Below are 19,168 nucleotides of genomic sequence, written 5' to 3' on the forward strand. Positions count from 1 at the left end.
CATCATGGGTAGCATCCATGCCAGTGCTGGGACGCCATGTCGCAGCTCAGGTGCAGGCGCTGCCTTCTGGCAGCATTCCAGTGGTGCAAGGTCTGCACCGGCGTCCTGAGAGGCATTCACGGGGCGTTCCTGGGGGCAGAGCTGCCTTTAGGCAGCTTCCTAATCCCTTTTTCCCGAGGAACGCCCCTTCCCGCAGCAGCGTAGCTACATCTTTTTTAGTGTCGTAGCCCCGTTGAAGTCTATGGGGGCATTTTCCTATTTTTTTACTTTTTATGGATGGTAAATTTATTTTCAGCCAGGAAGCCTCTGAAGAGGTGTCATGGCGGCGCCACTCCTGGCCACCATGATAACACCCCCCCCCCCGCTTTAGGGCTGCCCAGGTCATATCATGACCACAGTTATAGTTGCATCCGTTCCATCAGAATAAAAAGAGAATATAACAGCCAATATTGTTATGAGTAAAGCGCACTGAAAGAGAAATCATAATAATTATAAGTGATGTATAAGACAGTAATAATAATAAAGTAATAATATGTATAGAACAGTGAATATCCTAATATTCTTAATATAATTCAAAGAGTACTCTAATACTTGATACACACAATATTGAAATTGAACCATGTTATCAAATATACTAGATAAAAATACTTATAATAGTAATTATTATATTGTATTTATAAGACTATTTCTGAAATTTTAAAAATTAAGTTTTCCTTCCTTTTTGGCCCCTTTTCAATATGATATGTCATATTTTTCCGTATTACATATATATTGTTACAACAATCACCTTTTCTACATTCCCAAATTTAAGAATTGTATAAGTAATATACTTTCAATTTATCTTAGAATTCTTTAATTGGAGGCACATTTATTTGCCCAAGCCGTTCATTAAGTGGGTTGATTTCTTTATGGCTTCTCCTTAATTTTGGGTTTGACTGCTGTTACTCTGTGATGCTTTTTGATGGTTTCTGCGGGTGTTTTTTTTTTGCGGGGTGTGTGGCATTTCTGTGGTTTTTTTTAGTTGATTGTGAGCTGGCCTGAGAACTATTGGAATGAGAAGCAAGATATAATTTAAAAAAATATGTGGAAGGACAGAAGGCATGTACTTATATACTGCCTCTCTAGAAAATTTGCAAGAGGTGATGTACAGTGCAGTAAGCCACTGTAAAAGTAAACAACAAAACCAACAGCAGCAGCTTAAACAAAGGAGCAAATAATTGAGGCAAAAATTGTATTTTTTTTAAGATTTCACATTTTTCTGCAAACCTGTGGCCCTTTTCAGTTTTGTAGAAAGATCTGTCTTGCCTGTTCATAGCTCCATTCACCAGATTTAAGTATCCTCAGATTTGGCTGACTGCTATTAGTATATAGATTCCATATCATTGAAGATAATGCGCCACAGGTTGTTTCTGAACTCTCCATCCAAGCTTCAGAGTTTTAAGAAAATTTAAGGTTTGCATGAATTGAAAGAAACTGCTCCAATCTTTCAAACACAAGTTTTTCCTTGCTTGTATGTATCTTTTTGAGTTTTCAAACACCAGTTGATTTTACAATGCAGGCAAGGATCTGATGCAAGTGAAAATTCCACAGTGGCCCGTCTGCACTCCGTAGTGTGCCTCCTACTATCTCATCTATCCGCTATGTGACACTCATGCATGAGGCATCATTTTTGCATAGGTCCTCCATGGACAGAGCCTCTTATATGTAAGCTCAGTTTGCCACCAGCATAGATGACTTTAGAAAGGGAGAATTAGACATGGGAAACACTGCAGTCTGACTTTTTCCTTTTCTGAGCAGCCACTTAAGAACTGGTTTCTATTTGTCTTCTGCAGCTGCTGCTTATGATTCAGAACTGCTTTCTAAATGATCTCCATTCTCTGAGGTTATGGGCTAGATTAATATTGTCAGGGATAAATCAAAGGCTATTGGCATTGTTGTAACCCCAGATGAATGAGCATCATTTCACTGAAAAATAAATCATTGTAGTATGTAATTACAAATTATAATTAGTGAAACCACTGTTAAAAATAGTGAAAATACAGTGTTTGGAAAATACTTTGTTGTAACTGTTATGTTTAGTATTCTGTTGTGTCTTAATTATTGTACAATAGTGAAGCATAATCACATAGAAAAATCCAAGTGTCCCTCAGCCATTCCTCAGTGTGCTTAAGAGAAGAGAGACACTAGGTAAGTGAGGCTGTGTGGAGGAACAAGTGTTTGAGCTGGGTGGTAGGGCATTGATCATTTCCTGTCCTGCTCACAACTGCTGTTTCAGACTCTGAGGCTTTATGGGGCATGAGTGGGGGCATCCACATGAAATGGCTGAAATTTTAACATAATTACGACATTGTAGGTGTCATGAAGCATTATGCCTCAGTCACTTCCAAGAAACAGCCTTAACAAATGAATGAATTGGAGTTTATTGTAGAGCTGTAGCCACTTACATATAAATTTTCATGACTAACTTGGGGGTTTGGACCACCCACTTGATATCATACCCTAATTGTCCACTTTTTTATTTTTCCCCACTTTGTTGTGATTTTTCCCAAACCTGGTTTGGTGTGATTATTTTGGGGAAGACTGCACACTTCTTACTTCTGGATGGAAAGGTATGCAGTTTTGCAAGTCCCACATCAGTACAGATTTTTTTGCCCCAACCCTATGTGGCTGCCACCCCCCACCCCCCAGGAAGGACTTAAAAAAACCCTGTAATTGACATTGCTGGAGTTTGCTGTAGTGATATGTTGATTGCTGCTTTTTTATAGGTGGCTGGGAAAATGCAGGAAAAACTACCATGTGGATGTTCCGTTGTTGCTGTGAATGGAGAGGCATTCACAGCTGCAACAGAAGAATAGAGAAATTTGTCACTGTGGAGGCTGTGTTTTGCATATAGTACATCTATGGTGTTTGTGGCAAAGATATCACATATGTGTATTCCTTGATTGTTTCACAGGCAAACCTTCAGTCAAGCTGAGCACACATAATCTAACTGTTCTTGAAGGGAGAAGTGTCACATTGTATTGCGATGCCACAGGAACACCACCACCAGTGATATCTTGGATTTTCAGTAGCCTTATTTCAAAACATGAGGTAAGAATTTTATCTTAAAGTATTGGAATCTGCAAATGCACTATAACTTTTTTTAGATGCATGGTTATGGTTGTCTTTATTTCTGCGTTGGGCCAGATGTTACCTTTCCTTAAGCACTGTTTTGATTGTATAACATTGGTATGGAATAGTGATCCAGTAATGTGTCTTTCATACACTGAGAGAGAATAAAACCTGAATTGCAGAGTGTATGTATTTTGCTGCAGCTTGATTTAGCTGTGGGTGGGAAGATACAACTCACGTGTGGCTGGTTCAGGATCTCCTTTCATTATCAACTCTGCAAGTGTATCAAACACCCTTTTGGTCTTCCCACTGTGACTGTGTCCTAGATGAACTGCTTAGTATGATGCCCACAAGGAAATTAAACCCAAAGGAGACAAGAGGCATTCTCCATAACTTAGGCCCACCTTCCTGTTTCACTGCTACCAAAGACTTCCCATTCCTTCCTGCCAGGGACAATAATCTCTCATCCTGTTGGCAGGAAATGCATTTGAAAAGAGCATTCAGATAACTCTAGCTCTTTTCTTCATGATTCTGTCCTTCAGTATCCTTCTTTGTAAACATATTCATAAACTTTTGTTTACCTAAAGAAACATTTATAAAGATGTTAGCAAGCTTTTAATGGTTGTCATTTCACCTCTTGGTTTAAAAGGTGACCAGTACTAATACAATGGAGTTCATAACTTCTATTTAATAAATGTGATACCTTTTTTTGTCATTAGTGCCAATGACAAGCTGGGTGCAATCATCACTGGGACCAATGTGGTGTAGCGGTTAGAGTGTTGAACTAGGATCAGGGAGACCCAGGTTTGATTGCCAACTCTGCCATAGAAGGTTTCTGGGCTAGTCACACTCTCTCAGAGTAACTTACCTCACAGGGTTGTTGTGAGGAGAGTCACTTTGGATCCCCATTTAGGTGAAAGGCAGTAAATAAACGAAGTAAATGAATTTTTAATTCATTTTATTATAATTCATTTTAATTCATTTTACTTTAATTTTTTTAAATTAAAGACTTCTATGTTCTCACTCCCATGAGCTACTGTTTTCCTCCAGCTTCATTGTTCAAAGAATAACATACCTCCATATTCTGTTAATTTTTCAACCCCAAAGTTAGCACAGAAATAATGGGGCAAATGGATAATAATAATAAATAAGTTGAAGTTTAACACTCTGTAGAAGTGACTCTTATAAACAGCTCCTCCCCAGCAGTAGATGGCAATCCTCCCTATGGAAGTCTAGGAATATATGTTTGCCAACAAAAAGCTACGGAGTACCTAAGGAGATGTTTTGTTTTGATTTTTAATGTGAACAGAAAGCGAGCATGGAAGGGAACATGGATTTTAATGAACATGTTTGCTTTTATTGTTTGGAATCTTGTATTCAAGAATCATTTCAAATAATCTAATTAATTGACCATTTTTGAGGGGAGGTATAAGCTATGTGAAATTATTGCACTAGAGCTAATGGCTTTTCCTGTGTGTTACTATTCTACAGGCCAAATTTTAAACTACTTTAGGGCTTACAAGAATACCCAACTAAAATATATTGGCCCCTCTTAGTTTCCAGGGTCATATATTCTCCTATCAGATAGTATGTGAACACAGACCAGAAGTTCAGAGTGACTGTGACTTGGGGGAGGTAATATATCTATGTTCACAGACCATACAGCGATTGATAGCCTCTGATAAAAGGAAGGTCATAGTTGATCTGCAAATAGATCTCCATCTCTGTTTGTTTCCTGGCTTGTTTCCCAGAAAGCAAATCTATCCAGTGAAAAAGAGAATACATAGCTGGAGACCAAAATATAGCTCTTCAAACTGACAGGCACTTTATTAATGTTAGATAAAATAATTTTGTACATTTAAGTTGAAATAGCCAACCACCAATCACATAGGGAACCTTGGAGGCAAGACTGAACAGGACCTGGGAACGATGACTTATGATTGCTTTCCAAGAGGCTGTTCCTGTGGCAACCTTAGCATGGTCAGGTGATGCTGGAAGGTCTCCCTGCAGTGGGTTCTATTGCATCTGGCAAGAGACAATTGTTTGGGTGTGTTTTTCATGATGCTGCATGACAGGACTGACTTGGCATGCATTACTGAGACCTGATTAGGTGAGCTGAGGGGAGTAAATATGTCTTGCTTGGGTCTTCAAGGATTCTCAGTGCAGCAACAGTCAAAGCTTCGTTGTCAGGAAGGGGACGTCACACTGTTCTGTTGGGATACTGTCACCCCCACCAACAGGATTTCAGATTCAAATGTATGTGCTTGTTGCTGGGTGACCTTGTTGAGATATTTCTGGTGTACTCCTCACCCTGGTCCACAGAATCCTTCTTGCCTAAGCTCCTTAAGCTTGTCTCAGACCTGATGGTGAGGTCTTTGGGGCTATTAATCCTCCGGCATTTCAACATCCATGCCAGCAGCTCCTTAATAGGTACAGCTTCGTAGCAGCCAGGGGACTGTCTCAATGCATTTGATCATCTGCCTATGTGGTACGTTGTACGCTGGATCTGGTTTTCTGTTCTGATTTAAGGTCACATGGTGCAGTGGTACAATTGTTTCCCTTTCATGGATCAACCATCATCTGGTGAGATTCAGGCTGATTGTAGCTTGTAATGTCTGCAGATGTGGGGAACCTATTAAGAAGGTCCACCCAGGTGTTTGATGTCTATTTAATGTCTACATGAAGCTTGTGGAAGAGGTCACCTGAGGACTGGGAGTATAATGCCATTAGCATGTGTATAACTCTCTTGTGAACCATGTGAGGCATGTCATAAATTTGTGTTTGGAGATGGTAATAGTCCAGACAAGGAGGTGCAATTCTTAATGATGAAAGTGGTAGAGATATACAGACATGGTCTTTTCTGTAAGGGGGTTGCACTCCCTCTAAAGAGTGGTTTTCCCCCAGCTGGTATAATTTGGTCACAGTTTCAAATCAGATTGGAGTATTACAATGTACACGGGGACAACCCTTAAAAAGAGTTTAGAAGCTTCAGAAGGTACAAAATACTGTCTATTACTATCAAGGGCTTCCCATAGAAACAATGTAATAAAAATTGTTAAAGATCTTCATTAGTTTCCTGGTTATTTCTGGACCCAGTTCAAAAATTTGGTTACGGTCTTTAAAACTGTAACTTAGGTCACTTGTGCATGGGTACTTGAACTCATGTTCGCCCCGTATGACTCGGTTGTTCCTTAGAGTTCTGCATGTGTTTTCTGCCCATTGAAAATAACCTCTCTGCCGGCCCTCACAATGTCTGGGTCTTCCCGTTCCTTTTTTTTTTTTTTTAAAGAGTTTTATTGTTAAAAAGTGCAAAACCAGGAACATCAGAAATTAAGAATGAAAAAACCAATACATAGATTACATAGACCAATACAACAACAACGATAACAAAAATTACATAGACCAACGAAAAAGGCCATTCTTGAACTTCATTTTCAAACCCCAATGTGACCATCAATACATTCCACTAATTCTCTGCTCATTAAGACAAAAAATATTGGTTTACCTAATTAAATTACTTATATTACAGTCATAGGTTTTACCAAAATAAAGTAACAAATTACCCCAAACATTATTAAATTCTTCCCCACCTTATATCCTTAAATTACTCTGGTATTAAAAGTAATTTTTTCCAAAATCATGAACATTTTTATTTTCTGTCGCCACCTGTCCAAAGTAATATTTTCTGCCATTTTCCAATTCATGGCGATTACCAACCTCGCTGCTATAATAAAAAACTTACTAATGTTTTCTGTGTACAATTCCCATTTTTGTTCAAAAATAGATTCAGGAGAACTATCTGCACTGAGGGTTCTACTTTTTCTTTGGTAATCGCCTCAATTTCCTTAAAAATTTCTTTCCAATATTTTAGTATAACTGGACAGTCCCACCACATGTGAATAAATGTACCAATTTCCCCACATCCTCTCCAACAATGCCTATTTACTTCCTTATTTATAAGATGTAATTTTAGTGGGGTAAAGTACCATTTCTGCAATACTTTTATACCATGTTCCTGAATTTACATGGATATCGATTTGAATGGTTTTTTTAAAAAAAATTCCTTCCACTCCTCCTCACTCAAATTTGTTTTTAACTCCCCTTCCCATATCGTCTTTAATGATGATGCCGTTTTATTTTCCTGATCAATTAATATCTTGTATATTCTTGAAATCAATTTCCTTTCCTTTAATCATTCCCATTCCTCTGTTAACCCAACTCTTCCCTCTCCCCTGAGCTCAGCCCAGCTCAAAATGCATAAGGCAAAGCTCTGGCCACAGGAAGATTGGTATCTGTCACAGACAGTTACAAAGCAGCCTGTAAAGAGGCGGGGATTCAAACGCTTCCTGCTTCCTCAGGGCTCTTTCTGAGCAAAAGAGGCTTTTTAAAATCAAGGCTTGGATCCCCCCCCCCTTTCTTTCAGATTGCTCAGTTTTTTTGTTTTGTTTTTTGTTCTTAAAATGCTTTTTTATGTGGCAATTGTGTTTTGGGGTGGGGAATCTTCTCACAGTGAGCACTGCAAAGTAAGACAATTACAAAGCAGCATTTAAAGGGGCAGGACTTGATTTGAGCTTGGAGAGAGCTTGGTGCAGAGATTCCCAACTGGAAAGTGTGGGTCTAGCCAGCAACGAACCTCAGGTAAAACTCCCATGCATAAATGACCTTAGAGGACTGCCTTATTCTTATGCCCCGTCCAATAATTTACATTTGCTAGATAGGCCCTTCTCTGTGTGCCCCCACCTGCAGAAGTAAGATGGGTGACCGCAAAGGAAAGAGCCAACTATGAAATTCCCTTCCAGCCTGGTGCCTAGCCTAACTTTGCTAGTTTTAGGAGGAAAGTTTAACATTTTTTTCACCAAGTTGTTTAACTTTTATCTAATATTTTTTTACTGGGAGTGGGGGCTGCTGTGGGTATAAATTTCTGTATTCTTTACAGTTGTGTCCAGTGGAATAATTCACAGGAGGAAATGGTGGAGCAGATCTTTCCATGCGAATGGGAGTGCGTGCAATAGTTGTTGATGCCATGATATCACTTCTGGCATGACCCAGAAGTGCCATCATAATGTTGGGTTGACAGTCTTGCATTCAGCCAAAACTCTATGGTTAAACCATAGAGCAGGGGTGGGGAACCTTTTTTCCTCCAAGGGCCATTTGGATATTTATAACATTATTCGCGGGCCATACAAAATTATCAACTTAAAAATTAGCCAACCAATGGCCCTGGTGGGAAAGGGTTAACACAGTTTCTTGGCCGGCCCTAGCAGCTCCATAGCTAACGACTCTTCTGCAAGGGGGGAAAAGGGTTGCTTTTCTCAGCAAAACAAACTCACACCTGCCTTGAATAGAAGCTATTCCTGTCCCCAGGAGGGTGCAGGTCATCAGTCTTAGATCCTTCTGAGCTAGAGATCTGCCAGGACCCACGAAGGGCCAGACAAAATTATTTCGGGGGCCTTAAATGGCCTCTGGGCTTGACGTTCCCCACCCCTGCCATAGAGCTTTGGGCAAAGCTGAAGTGTCACCTGCCTACATGATAACATCACTTCCAGTTTGTGTTCGTAGTGATGTTGCCAGTGAGGCTGGCCTCCCAGGTAAGCTCCTGCTAGTTGCCAGCCTTGTGCTACCAACCCTACCCACGACTTCTCTGAGAATTGGGAGAGCTTTGCATGCACAGTGAACCCCATGATGGTGCACTGCAGCAATGATGGGGAACCAGGAAAAATTGACACTCTCTTCTACTTGTTGATTGTATCAGCAGAGGAGGGAAAAAGAGATGATTTTTCCTTATTTCTCCCTCACAGGTGCAGTGTTCCATCCAGTGGTTCATTTTGCTTGTGAGGTTTTCCAAGCCTCAGAGAGATTTTTGGGACAATTGGCAAGCTGCTTGGGGAAGGGGAAGGAAAAGAATGATCCACTATGCTAGCTACTTCTATGAACTCTTCTGCTAGATCTAACCCTTAGTCTTTTTATTAAAGTTTCATCCCTCCCCCTTTCTAATGACTGTGAACTACTTTGTTAGACCAGAAGCATTGAGACAATGGGATATAATTTTAATTAATTAATTACATAAATTTCAGTAAAGTTTTAAGAGTTTGCAAAAAGCAAATGTTCCTCATGTAGGACGCAACAGAACTATTCCTAATCCATTTCTTTCTTGTTGTTCTTGTTCTAGAGCGATACAAATAAGAACCCAGCTTCTTTTACCATAAAGAATGTCTCATCCAATGACAGTGGAGCACTGATTTCTTGTATAGCAGAAAACAGTGTGGGCGAAGACCAAGTTTCTGTTGATCTCACAGTGTTCTGTATGTAAATAGTCTTGTGTACAGTTTTAGCTAATAATGATAGCCAAATAGTATCAATAGGGAACTTTAATGCTAGACTTTCTGCTGATCCTTTACAGGGGGACACATTATTTATATAGTGCATGTTTGCATGTAATGAATTGCAGAGAAAAACTCCCCCCCTTTCTTAGTAGCATTTAATTGTTAAAGCTATCACTACACCCACTTATTCACAAAGATCTTCCCTGGAAGTTTTGAAATGGTTTCCTCAGTTCAATGTATATCTGAGATTACTAAGAAAGAGATTTGAAATTGGTTCCATCACTGCACTGCTGGCTTTTACTAAAACTGTATCTTTCTGATCTAGTTCAGTTCCCTAGTTTATGGTGGACAGTTAGGTTTCTTCTGTAAGATCCTGGGAGCCCTGACCTGGATAGCCCAGGCTAACATGATCTTGTCAGATCTCAGAAGCTAAGCAGGGTCGAGCCTGGTGAATATTTGAATGGGAGACCTCCAAGCTAAACATTTAGTTCTTCAGCGCAGCGGTGATACTCCAGCTGGATCTGAGACAAATCCATGGTGCCTGCCTTCTCCAGACTCTGGAGAATGGGGGCAGCATGGATTTGAGACGAATCCTTGATGCCTGCCTTCTCCAGACTCTGGAGAAAGCGGGTGGTGCAGATTTGAGAGAGGGGCATTCCTATCCCACTGCCTGTGGGCTCTGACTCCACAGAGCCCGCAGGTAGCAGGGGTAGGAACACCCCTACCTTCCTATTGCGGTGAGGACGCTAAACTGAACTCTGGGCTCTCTTGCAGTGAGCCCAGCCTTCAGTTTAGCGTCCCTGTCGTATTTTTGGGGTTTAAGTTTATTAACCCACATTTTTTTGGAAAATCTAGGTTTTTTGGATATTTTGAAATTGTCCAGGTTTAATAAACCCAAACCCCAAAAATACTGGAAAAAAATTGTTGTGTACCCCTAGATGTGATTTGATGGCAAAAAACAAAAACAAAAAATCTAGGGAAGAGTATACCACAGACAAATTTATTTCTGGATTGATGCACAAGTAAAGTTTAAGAAATAATTTTGTTGCATATTACTGTTTAAGTTGAGCTTTTCTGATTATGTCAACTTTCATTTTAATGAGAAATTTGCTGAAATAACATTCATGGCAGAGTAGATTCAAAAGAGGAACTGTAAGTAAATGCCAGAAGTATTATAGGTTTAGACAGAACCAACATAGTCATGAAGAAGATAGGAAGCACGATATGTAAAGGATATAAGCAAGTTAACGACAGGGAAATAGTGAAAAGGAAAGATTAAATCATAGCATAAATTATCTTTTTGTTTTAGAGAATTCCTTTATTAATTAGATATATGAAGTTTATATGAAGACAAGTTTATTGTCAGTTCCTTAATCTTAAATTATTTAGGACAGGCTGATTAGTATGCATACATAATAATTTATGGGATACTGATGTTACTTTTGCTGTTTTAATATAGTTGCACCAAATATCACATTTCTTGAACTGCCATATCCAGACCACCACTGGTGTATTCCATTCAGTGTAAGAGGGAACCCACAACCTACCCTAACATGGTTGCATGATGGGGTAAAACTGAATGAATCAGACTATATCTGGACAAAAATACATGTTATCAATCAGACTGAATACCATGGCTGCCTTCAGTTGGATAACCCTACTCATGTGAACAATGGAGATTATACCTTGGTGGCATACAATCAATATGGAAAAGATGAAGCAAGCATTTCTGCCTATTTTATGGAAGATCCTGGAGGTAGTAAGTATAATTTTTCTGTAATATAATTGAGGCAGTTGTTGTTTGTTTTATGATGCTACTGAATTTAAGATGAGGTTTCTTGGGGGGGGGGATTCAGCTTTTTAGTGGAACTCCATTATAGGTATTTTAGGGTATAAAGTCACCTTTTAAATACTGAAAAGTAAGGACATGCAAATTTGATGAAACCATTCTCTCAGAGCAGAAGATGGTAACAGGCTGTTTTTAGTAGTATTATTAAAATGGCCAAAATCATAATTAAAGTATCCTTTTGCTATTACTACATATTGCAATGAAAAGTTAAAGGTTTAATTCTGCCCATGGAAGGCCATAATTGCTAAATGTAGACTTTGCTTAACTTTTGTTCCATAGTTAACAGAGGGTTGGGAGGAAGGTAGGTGGGATGACAGATTTTTTTTTATTGTGAGGCTGAGGTACCAGATACTATTTACACAGATTTGGTCTGCAATCCAATGTTTTTTGGGTGCAGATTATACAAATGTTGTCGTGTACTGAAACATATTGTTATCTAATTATTTTCTTAACTTGCAGCCTAAGGCTGTGGAGAGGAGAGGGGCAGGTGGGTCTCTGCACAACAGGTGCATACCAGCCTCCCTCCCTCCTTTCTTCTCTCATTATTCACAACAGACAATTCTCCAGTGAAAGTGCTGTTCATTCTTTCCCTAAGCCCTTCCCTGAATATGGAGCTACACAGTGGGAGGATGAATTGTGTATGTAGGGATTGTATTTAGCTGTGTCATACTCAAATATTTTCAATTTATAAGAGCACAGTTTCTTTAATATATTTGTGATTTTAGCTTTTAATAGCTGCAGTATTTCATAATGACAATTTTCATCATTTTATTCAGTTTTTAAAATAATTAAATCATAGCAAAATTGTAAACCATAAGAAGCTCTGATGTGCCGGGTTTGGTTGTTGTTGTTTTGCTTTTGTGGTGAACAAGACAACATACATTTTACGGTATTTTACGTAAGGTTGCCAACTTCCAAGAATTTCCCTGGATTTATAACTGATCTCCACACTATAGAGATGAGTTCCCTGGAAGAAATGGCAACTTCTGAGGGCAGATTATATAGCATCACACCCCCAGTGAGCTCCCTCCCCTTCCCATACTCTATCCTTCCTAGTCACCGCCCCAAATCTTCAGTAATTTACCAAGCCACAGTTGGCAACCCTTATTTTACTATATACTATAGTGCTGGCAGGATGTCATAACATATCTGTTATACCTCTTGGGGTATCCTGTATACCTCAAAATGTCAGTAAGCCCTCCTAGCTCTTCATGGTTGGATTATATTTTTTCTTCATTCCTCATAACTTGCCAAATGGTTCAAGAAGTCCACCAATGAAATGAAAGAACATAAGCACCCTTTCCACCTAGCAAACAGACCTAAATGAGTTCGTGTTTTACTGAAGAAAGTAACAAACTAGTTAGGTAGAGATTCCTCAGAGAAGGCTAAGTTATCCTTTAGAAAATGTTCCATGTAGGAAGGGGAAATTATGTTTCAGGTTGAGAGGATAAAATGAGAAAAATATTTGCAAAAAGCCTTGATCTGTCCTGGGGCTAGTAGTAAGTTGGCGCTATAGACTTTGGGAAAGAACCTTGCTTCCTACATGTTAGAATGTCAGAAAATAACTTCGCACATCTGTCCTAGTAACCCAGTCTAGACTAAGCCGTACTTTTGGTTCCTCCTTTGTGTTACTAAGCAGTATCCTCTTATTATCTCACATTACCATTTCTAATGAAATTTCTAATGAAATGGGCTTAAAGTGTTGCTGGTTGAGTGGCAGGGAACTGTGATAGGCTGGACAGTTTTGGGGGATACCCCTGCTCTACATAGATGGTGCTCCATTTCCGATGGTTTTCAAACACCTAACAGGGTTCTGAGCTTCCCCAATGAAGGCCTGAAAAAAAGCTTACTTGCATCATGGAGCATCTGTGGTCAATGGCCTGTTACCCAGAGGAGGGCAAATAGAAGCTTGTTTGTGTTAGTCCAGGCTCTAGTGGAGCTCAACTAGCCTTGGGGAAATCAGGTATTATGTGACAAAACCCAAAGTTTCCTACTTAAAATTTACATATGTAGTGTACAGTTGTCAACAAGTCTTTAGATTCAAGACTAATGAAGAGCTTATAATTGACTTTGTGATCATATACTTTCAGGATAGAACAGAAGTTAAATAAAAAGCTGTAACAAATATAGCCCTGATCTGGATGACCCAGAGAAACCTGATCTTGTTAGATCTCAGAAGCTAAGCAGCCCTGGTTAGTTCTTGGATGGGAGACCATCAAGGAAGTCCAGGGCTGCTATGCAGGGGCAGGCAATGGCAAACCACCTCCGAACATCTCTTGTTTATGGGACCACCATAAGTCAGCTGCAACTTGATGGCACTTTCCTCCTCCACCACCACAAATGTATCTATCAGTTCTTAAATATAATAAGGAATCATCATCATAGTATGAGATCTCTAAGATCAATAATGCATGAGTTCTTTTTGAAAGAATAGTGTGCATTAGAATACAATCAAGCACCACATAATATGTCATTTGTGAGTAGTCATTCTACTGTGATAATAGGTTAGGAGTACAAAGCAAAATTTCACTTGTTTCCATTTCTCTTTGGAGGAGGCTAACTAAATGTTATAGATATATCTATATTTAATAGCCAGTGACAGTGTTCTATCTCTTTGACACACTTTAATACCATATACTGTCAAGGCTAAGAACCTGGGTAGGAGTATTTAGCATAAGGAACTATGCTCCAGGGCAGATGGAAGGGAACGTGGGCATTTACGCAGGGCTGCCCTTGAGACTGCTCTGGAAGCTCCAGCTGGTCCAGAATGCAGCAGTGAGGGTCCCTATGGGGACCCTGCTGAGAGCACATATTCAGCCTGTACTCTGGCAACTGTACTGGCTCCAGGTGGAGTACCAGATCAGCTTCAATGTATTGGTGTTAACCTTTAAAGCCCTAAACTGTCTGGGACCATTGTATCTTCAGGACCACCTCTCCTGGTACGCCCCCCAAAGAGCATTGCACTCAGCAAACAACAACTTGCAGGTAGTCCTTGGCCCGAGAAGTGTCCAGCTGTCCTCAACCAGGGCCAGGGCGTTTTTGGCCCTGGCCCAATCCTGGTGGAACTCTCAAGGGATTCATGTAATATATACATTATACAGCATTGTACACTATATTGCATGCAATCTTGTCAGGGGCTGAAGTGGAAAAGATCTTAGTCTTCAAAGTCTGGAAGCTTAAAATGGCCTTTCTATATTGAAATTTTTCATGATACGTTACGGTTCAGCTGAATAGCAAGGGCTTATGTGAACTGATTCTCTAGAAGAGGGCAGGTAAATTTGCTTTACCTCTTGTCTGGAACCTTGTAGTCTCTTAATCCAGTCTTTAAGCAATTTATCAGTCACTTTATCAGCTCCTCTATATGTGCTATCACAACTTTCCAATAGTTGTCTGAAAGAAGGAGATAAAAGCCAACAGATGGCAGCAACCTTTTTTATTTAGGTTTCTGAAGGAATGGAGATGAGACAAGGTGGGTGGGTATGCTTTGCACTTGGAGTTTTCTCTTCCTAAAGGTATATATTCTATGACATGCAGAATATTTGTACCTAAAGAGCAAAGTCCTCTGTCACCATGGTTCATCATTTTCCTTGGGCTGCCTCTTTCTCAAAAGGCTTGCAGGTCTGCAACACTTTACAAACAAAGGTGAAAAAAAGATCTTGCAGGAAAGCACCATTGAACCTCTTAAGCAAGCTCAAAGAGGTCTTCCAGGTAGACATAGAGGGGATCTTGGACTGATGGTTTCTGAAAAAGCTTGTAGGGTCAATCCCCTTTACAAGGCCAGGTGGGACAGATCTTACAGGTAGGCACTACAGAGTCTCACAAGCAAGCTCACAGAGGTCTTCCTCCACAGAGCAGAACTTGGTGGACTTCTGGTTCCCAGGCACAGATGTGACAGACTTTACAGGTAGGCACCGCAAGCAAGCTCAAAGAAGTCTTCCTAACAGGTGCCTGAAAATATATGGGCTTTCTATGCAAACCATAATAATAGGAATTTTGCTAGTAAAGCAGTAAGTAGGCAACTGAAGCAGGATACTACGGATGTACTTTATCTCCACTGAGTAAAGTGCAGACATTTTTAAACTCTGGATTTTTTTCCTGTTAAATGTATGGAGGTAGGGCCAGTCTTTTCCCACTGTCTTTATATTTTCAGATAGCATTAGAGGGAAAGTAGTTCCATTTGATTTATTTTAAAAAAACATTGCACACAGACTATTTCTTGATTGATAACCTTGGTTTTGTGTGCCTGAACCATTTTACTGTCTTTGAAAATTCAGCCGGTGGGAAGGCCCTCTCAGAAGTCCAGAAAAGTCCCAGGCTACTTCCAGTTTTTTAGGAAGTAAAAATTAAAAACAACAACTGCAGCACATGAGAACGAAGCAATCCCCCATCCCCGAGACTGAGCCATATATTATTAAACTTATCAAATGCCAAAATATTAACAAGCATTTAAATTTTGAGTTTGAGGCCCAGGTCAAACGACGCTCTTGGGTCCCCCTCTGTTTGACCTTGCATGTGAGCTAGTTAAAAAGAATATGACTTGAATAATGAATGCAGTGGTGATATTCAGACTGCTATCTTTTTGTCTGACCGTCCTAAAGCTTTATTTTTCTTGCAAAAAGCTACAGTGGAAGGTATTACAATAAAAAACTCACTGGTATAAACTTCTTTATGCAAGCTGAAGAATGAATTCTGATCTTAAGAATATTAAATTTTGTGTATTCCAAGGGCACAGGTTATATTCTAAGTGGTTATTACTCTTATTTCCCACAAAGATAAATTGAGCAGTAGTGTATGATGTGCTTCCATGTACACTGAATTTCTCACATTCTGAATGAAATACAAATACAGGCATTTTCTGGGTCCCTGGAACTATTAAGAAGTTTGTTAAATATGAAGTATATAGATTTTAGAACTTAATTTGATGACATATGACATCACTTGTTTAAAGTGATGTTAAAGTGATTAACATTATTGTTAATTACAAAATATCACTTTCTGTTCTATATCTATGACCTCTCTTTTTTCTTTTTGCTGTTTAGGTAGCCCATTCTATGAGCATATCGGTTATATGGGACCCGGTATATTTTCATTTTCTATTTTAAATATATACAAAAGTTAAAGGGACTACTTAAATGACTGAGACAAATTAAAGATTGTTTTTTAAACTCAATTATGGTTAAGCTGGATGCTATTTGAACAGCATTTCATATGTTTATTAAAGGCCTAATCCAGTCATTGTTGAATACACTTGTAAATTTTATGGATTTAACAGGAAGATATTTCAGCACGTGATTACTCTTCCACTGAAAAATCTGAAATTTAAAAGTCTTTAACTTTGTCTGGGTCATGCTTTGTATGTTCTTTGATCTTTCTGTTTTATGTGTTTTTATAATAAATTAATATCTAAGAGTATACTCAAAATGTGCTCATCCAGCACACAGTGATGACTTTAACTATTAGGTTAACACAATGCAACACTAATCTCTTTTGATGGTGGGAATGTGCTGTGTTCTGGTCTTGCTCAGAGATCAGTGGTATCATGCTTTGACACAGGTGGGAGTTTATCAGGAGAATGTGTCACTGTTCCTGTAGCTTATGAGTCGGAAAAAAAACATAAACACTTTATCACAGGAGAGGTGTAAAGCTTTTCATTTTTAGGTTCTTAGTGGACCCCCCATGAATGTATTTAGAGTAACAATAGTCAAATAAGACTAGCAATAAAAGGGAGAGGGAGAGAGGGAGCACTCCATGAAAGAGAAAAAGAGGGTGGTGGAAAATAAGCACTATAGCCTGGGGGGGATGTGGGGGAATCTGTGAGAAAGGATGACTGGGGCAAGGGAGAGAAAAAGAGAAAGGAATGGGGGGCAGAATAGATGATTAAGAAAAGGAGAGAGAAATCCAGAGGTTTCCTGATCCTGAAGTGTGAATGTTGTCAAGGGTCACAGTGGTGAACTTGATGGTTTTATCTGGCATAGTATGTGTTACTCTGGACACTCTGAAAGGGGTGGTATCACAGGTTGTTCGTTTTAGTTGGAGTCTTTAGTGGGGAGATCTGATGGAGTCATATGACAAGCAGTTGATGAAGTGATCTGACAATTTCTCATGGGACCTGGCTTTCTGATCATGAGATGGCATTTTATTGAATTAATTCCTATTATGATTCCCTGTTTTGATTAAAAATGGAGTCTGCCTACAGCTTCCGCTTCATAGGCCCCAGGAGTATATAGTTCTAAGAGCAATACATTGAAATAGCATTTTATGCAACACATAAAGGAACATACACAATTGGCTACAGGGTGATGTATCTAAAATGAAGGCACTTGGAGGGCTGAATGAATGAATAAATACTGAAAAGCTCTTTTCTGAGCATCCAGAACAGGTTATTCTTCTGCCATTAAGTGTTGATACATTGTACAATAAACAAGAATTTATTGTAAAACTATTTCATATTAAAATATATTTATCTACTCTCTTTCCATGATGAGCATCAGTACTAGTTATTTGTGGATGAATTAAATTTCTAGAAGGTGTAATCTGCTCATTTACTTTTCAGCTCATGTTAAAAAGTGCTTGTATGCATTTTTAATATTTTCAATCTGAAGGCTTACAAGTGCTTCAGTTTTCTTAAGAGGTGGTGGTAATTCCCACCATCCCCAGTCTGTTATTATGTTCCCAAGATTCCACTAAAAGCCAAAAACAAAATTTCAGGCTGCGGCTGGAGGTTGGAAATCACTATCCCCACATAAGAAACTTCAGTTGTTGGATTTAGGCTATTAAACTTAACCTTTTTGTTTATAAACATGATGTGTTGAAAAAGGCAACTTTCTTGGTACTTTTCAGTTATGCATCATTTCTAAGGCATTTTGATTTCTTCTTCTTTTTTATGTTTTCACTTAAGAAACATAGAGGTGAAATTTTGCAAGATTCTCAAAACATGAAAAACATTTGCAAATCAGAGATGTTAAACTCCCATCAAGCCTTTCCTTAACCCTTTACATCGTTATTCACAGCTGAAATTAAGCCTTAAAAATAAAGCTGTGTTTGCTAACATTCCCCATGTTTCTTCTGCTCCCTTTGCTTTGCTCTAAATGTAGATTGTCAGCTTCTTAGGGCTAGTTGTTTTGCTTTATGTTGTTCTTAAGCACCATGTATGACACTGTGTAAATGCACAATAAAAAACTTCTAGTGTTTTTAATATTAAGGCATATATTATATTCCTTTTAAAAATACAACTTTTAAATTCACTAAACATTGGTTGAAGAGCAAATAAGGTTATCTGGTTTTCTTGCAAACAAATCCTAGAGATACAGATTAACAATGCTTTTGCAAATATACATTTCCTGTATTTAGTGCTTTTAGTGAAGATAAAACAGTTACATATTTAAGGAAGTAAATAAAATAAACAATCTTTCTTCTAGAGGATTATGGGACCACGACCAATGACTTTGAGGACACTACAAATAATAGTAATCCAGTTACTACTACGGGTGTTTCAAACGACAATGAAGATAGCATCACTGTAAGTATATACATAGTTTCCTGGCTTGCAGTCTCAGCAGACTTTCTGACTAGCAATCTGATGAGTTTGTGTTGTTTTAGCTTGTAACGTGACACTACATTGAGGGCACTCCAGAGCTTTTAGTTAGGATTTGTATAATGGGAAGTAATTGCTTTTTTTCAGAGAGCTGGTGAATTTTAGAGAGTACAATTTACATAATTTTATTCACATATTTATTATTATGTTGACATTACTTAATTGTGACTCCCTAAGTTGCCTCAACCCAATTCTCATTTACAGCTTGAAAGATTTGGCTTTTTTTGCAGCTCAATGTTAGCTTAATTTTTTTGAAGAATTAACTATTGAGATAATTACATTAGATACTGT

At 38.8% G+C, this 19,168-nt stretch overlaps 1 protein-coding gene across 5 annotated transcripts in view; it reads left to right on the forward strand.

Annotated features, from left to right (window-relative positions):
* NTRK2 (neurotrophic receptor tyrosine kinase 2) overlaps nucleotides 1-19,168 on the forward strand; it is a 190,021-nt gene that overhangs the window by 39,305 nt on the left and 131,548 nt on the right. For 3 of the 5 annotated variants that reach the window (XM_056847989.1, XM_056847991.1, XM_056847988.1), the window contains 4 exons: nucleotides 2,954-3,090; nucleotides 9,281-9,413; nucleotides 10,894-11,193; nucleotides 18,702-18,802. In XM_056847989.1, the coding sequence (XP_056703967.1) occupies nucleotides 2,954-3,090; nucleotides 9,281-9,413; nucleotides 10,894-11,193; nucleotides 18,702-18,802 (671 nt within the window). The remainder of the gene's footprint in view (nucleotides 1-2,953; nucleotides 3,091-9,280; nucleotides 9,414-10,893; nucleotides 11,194-18,701; nucleotides 18,803-19,168) is intronic. The other 2 variants (XM_056847990.1, XM_056847987.1) reach the window with 1 other exon arrangement.

The sequence above is a fragment of the Euleptes europaea genome, chromosome 4 (genome assembly GCF_029931775.1).
Source record: "Euleptes europaea isolate rEulEur1 chromosome 4, rEulEur1.hap1, whole genome shotgun sequence".
Taxonomy (NCBI): Eukaryota; Metazoa; Chordata; class Lepidosauria; order Squamata; family Sphaerodactylidae; genus Euleptes; species Euleptes europaea.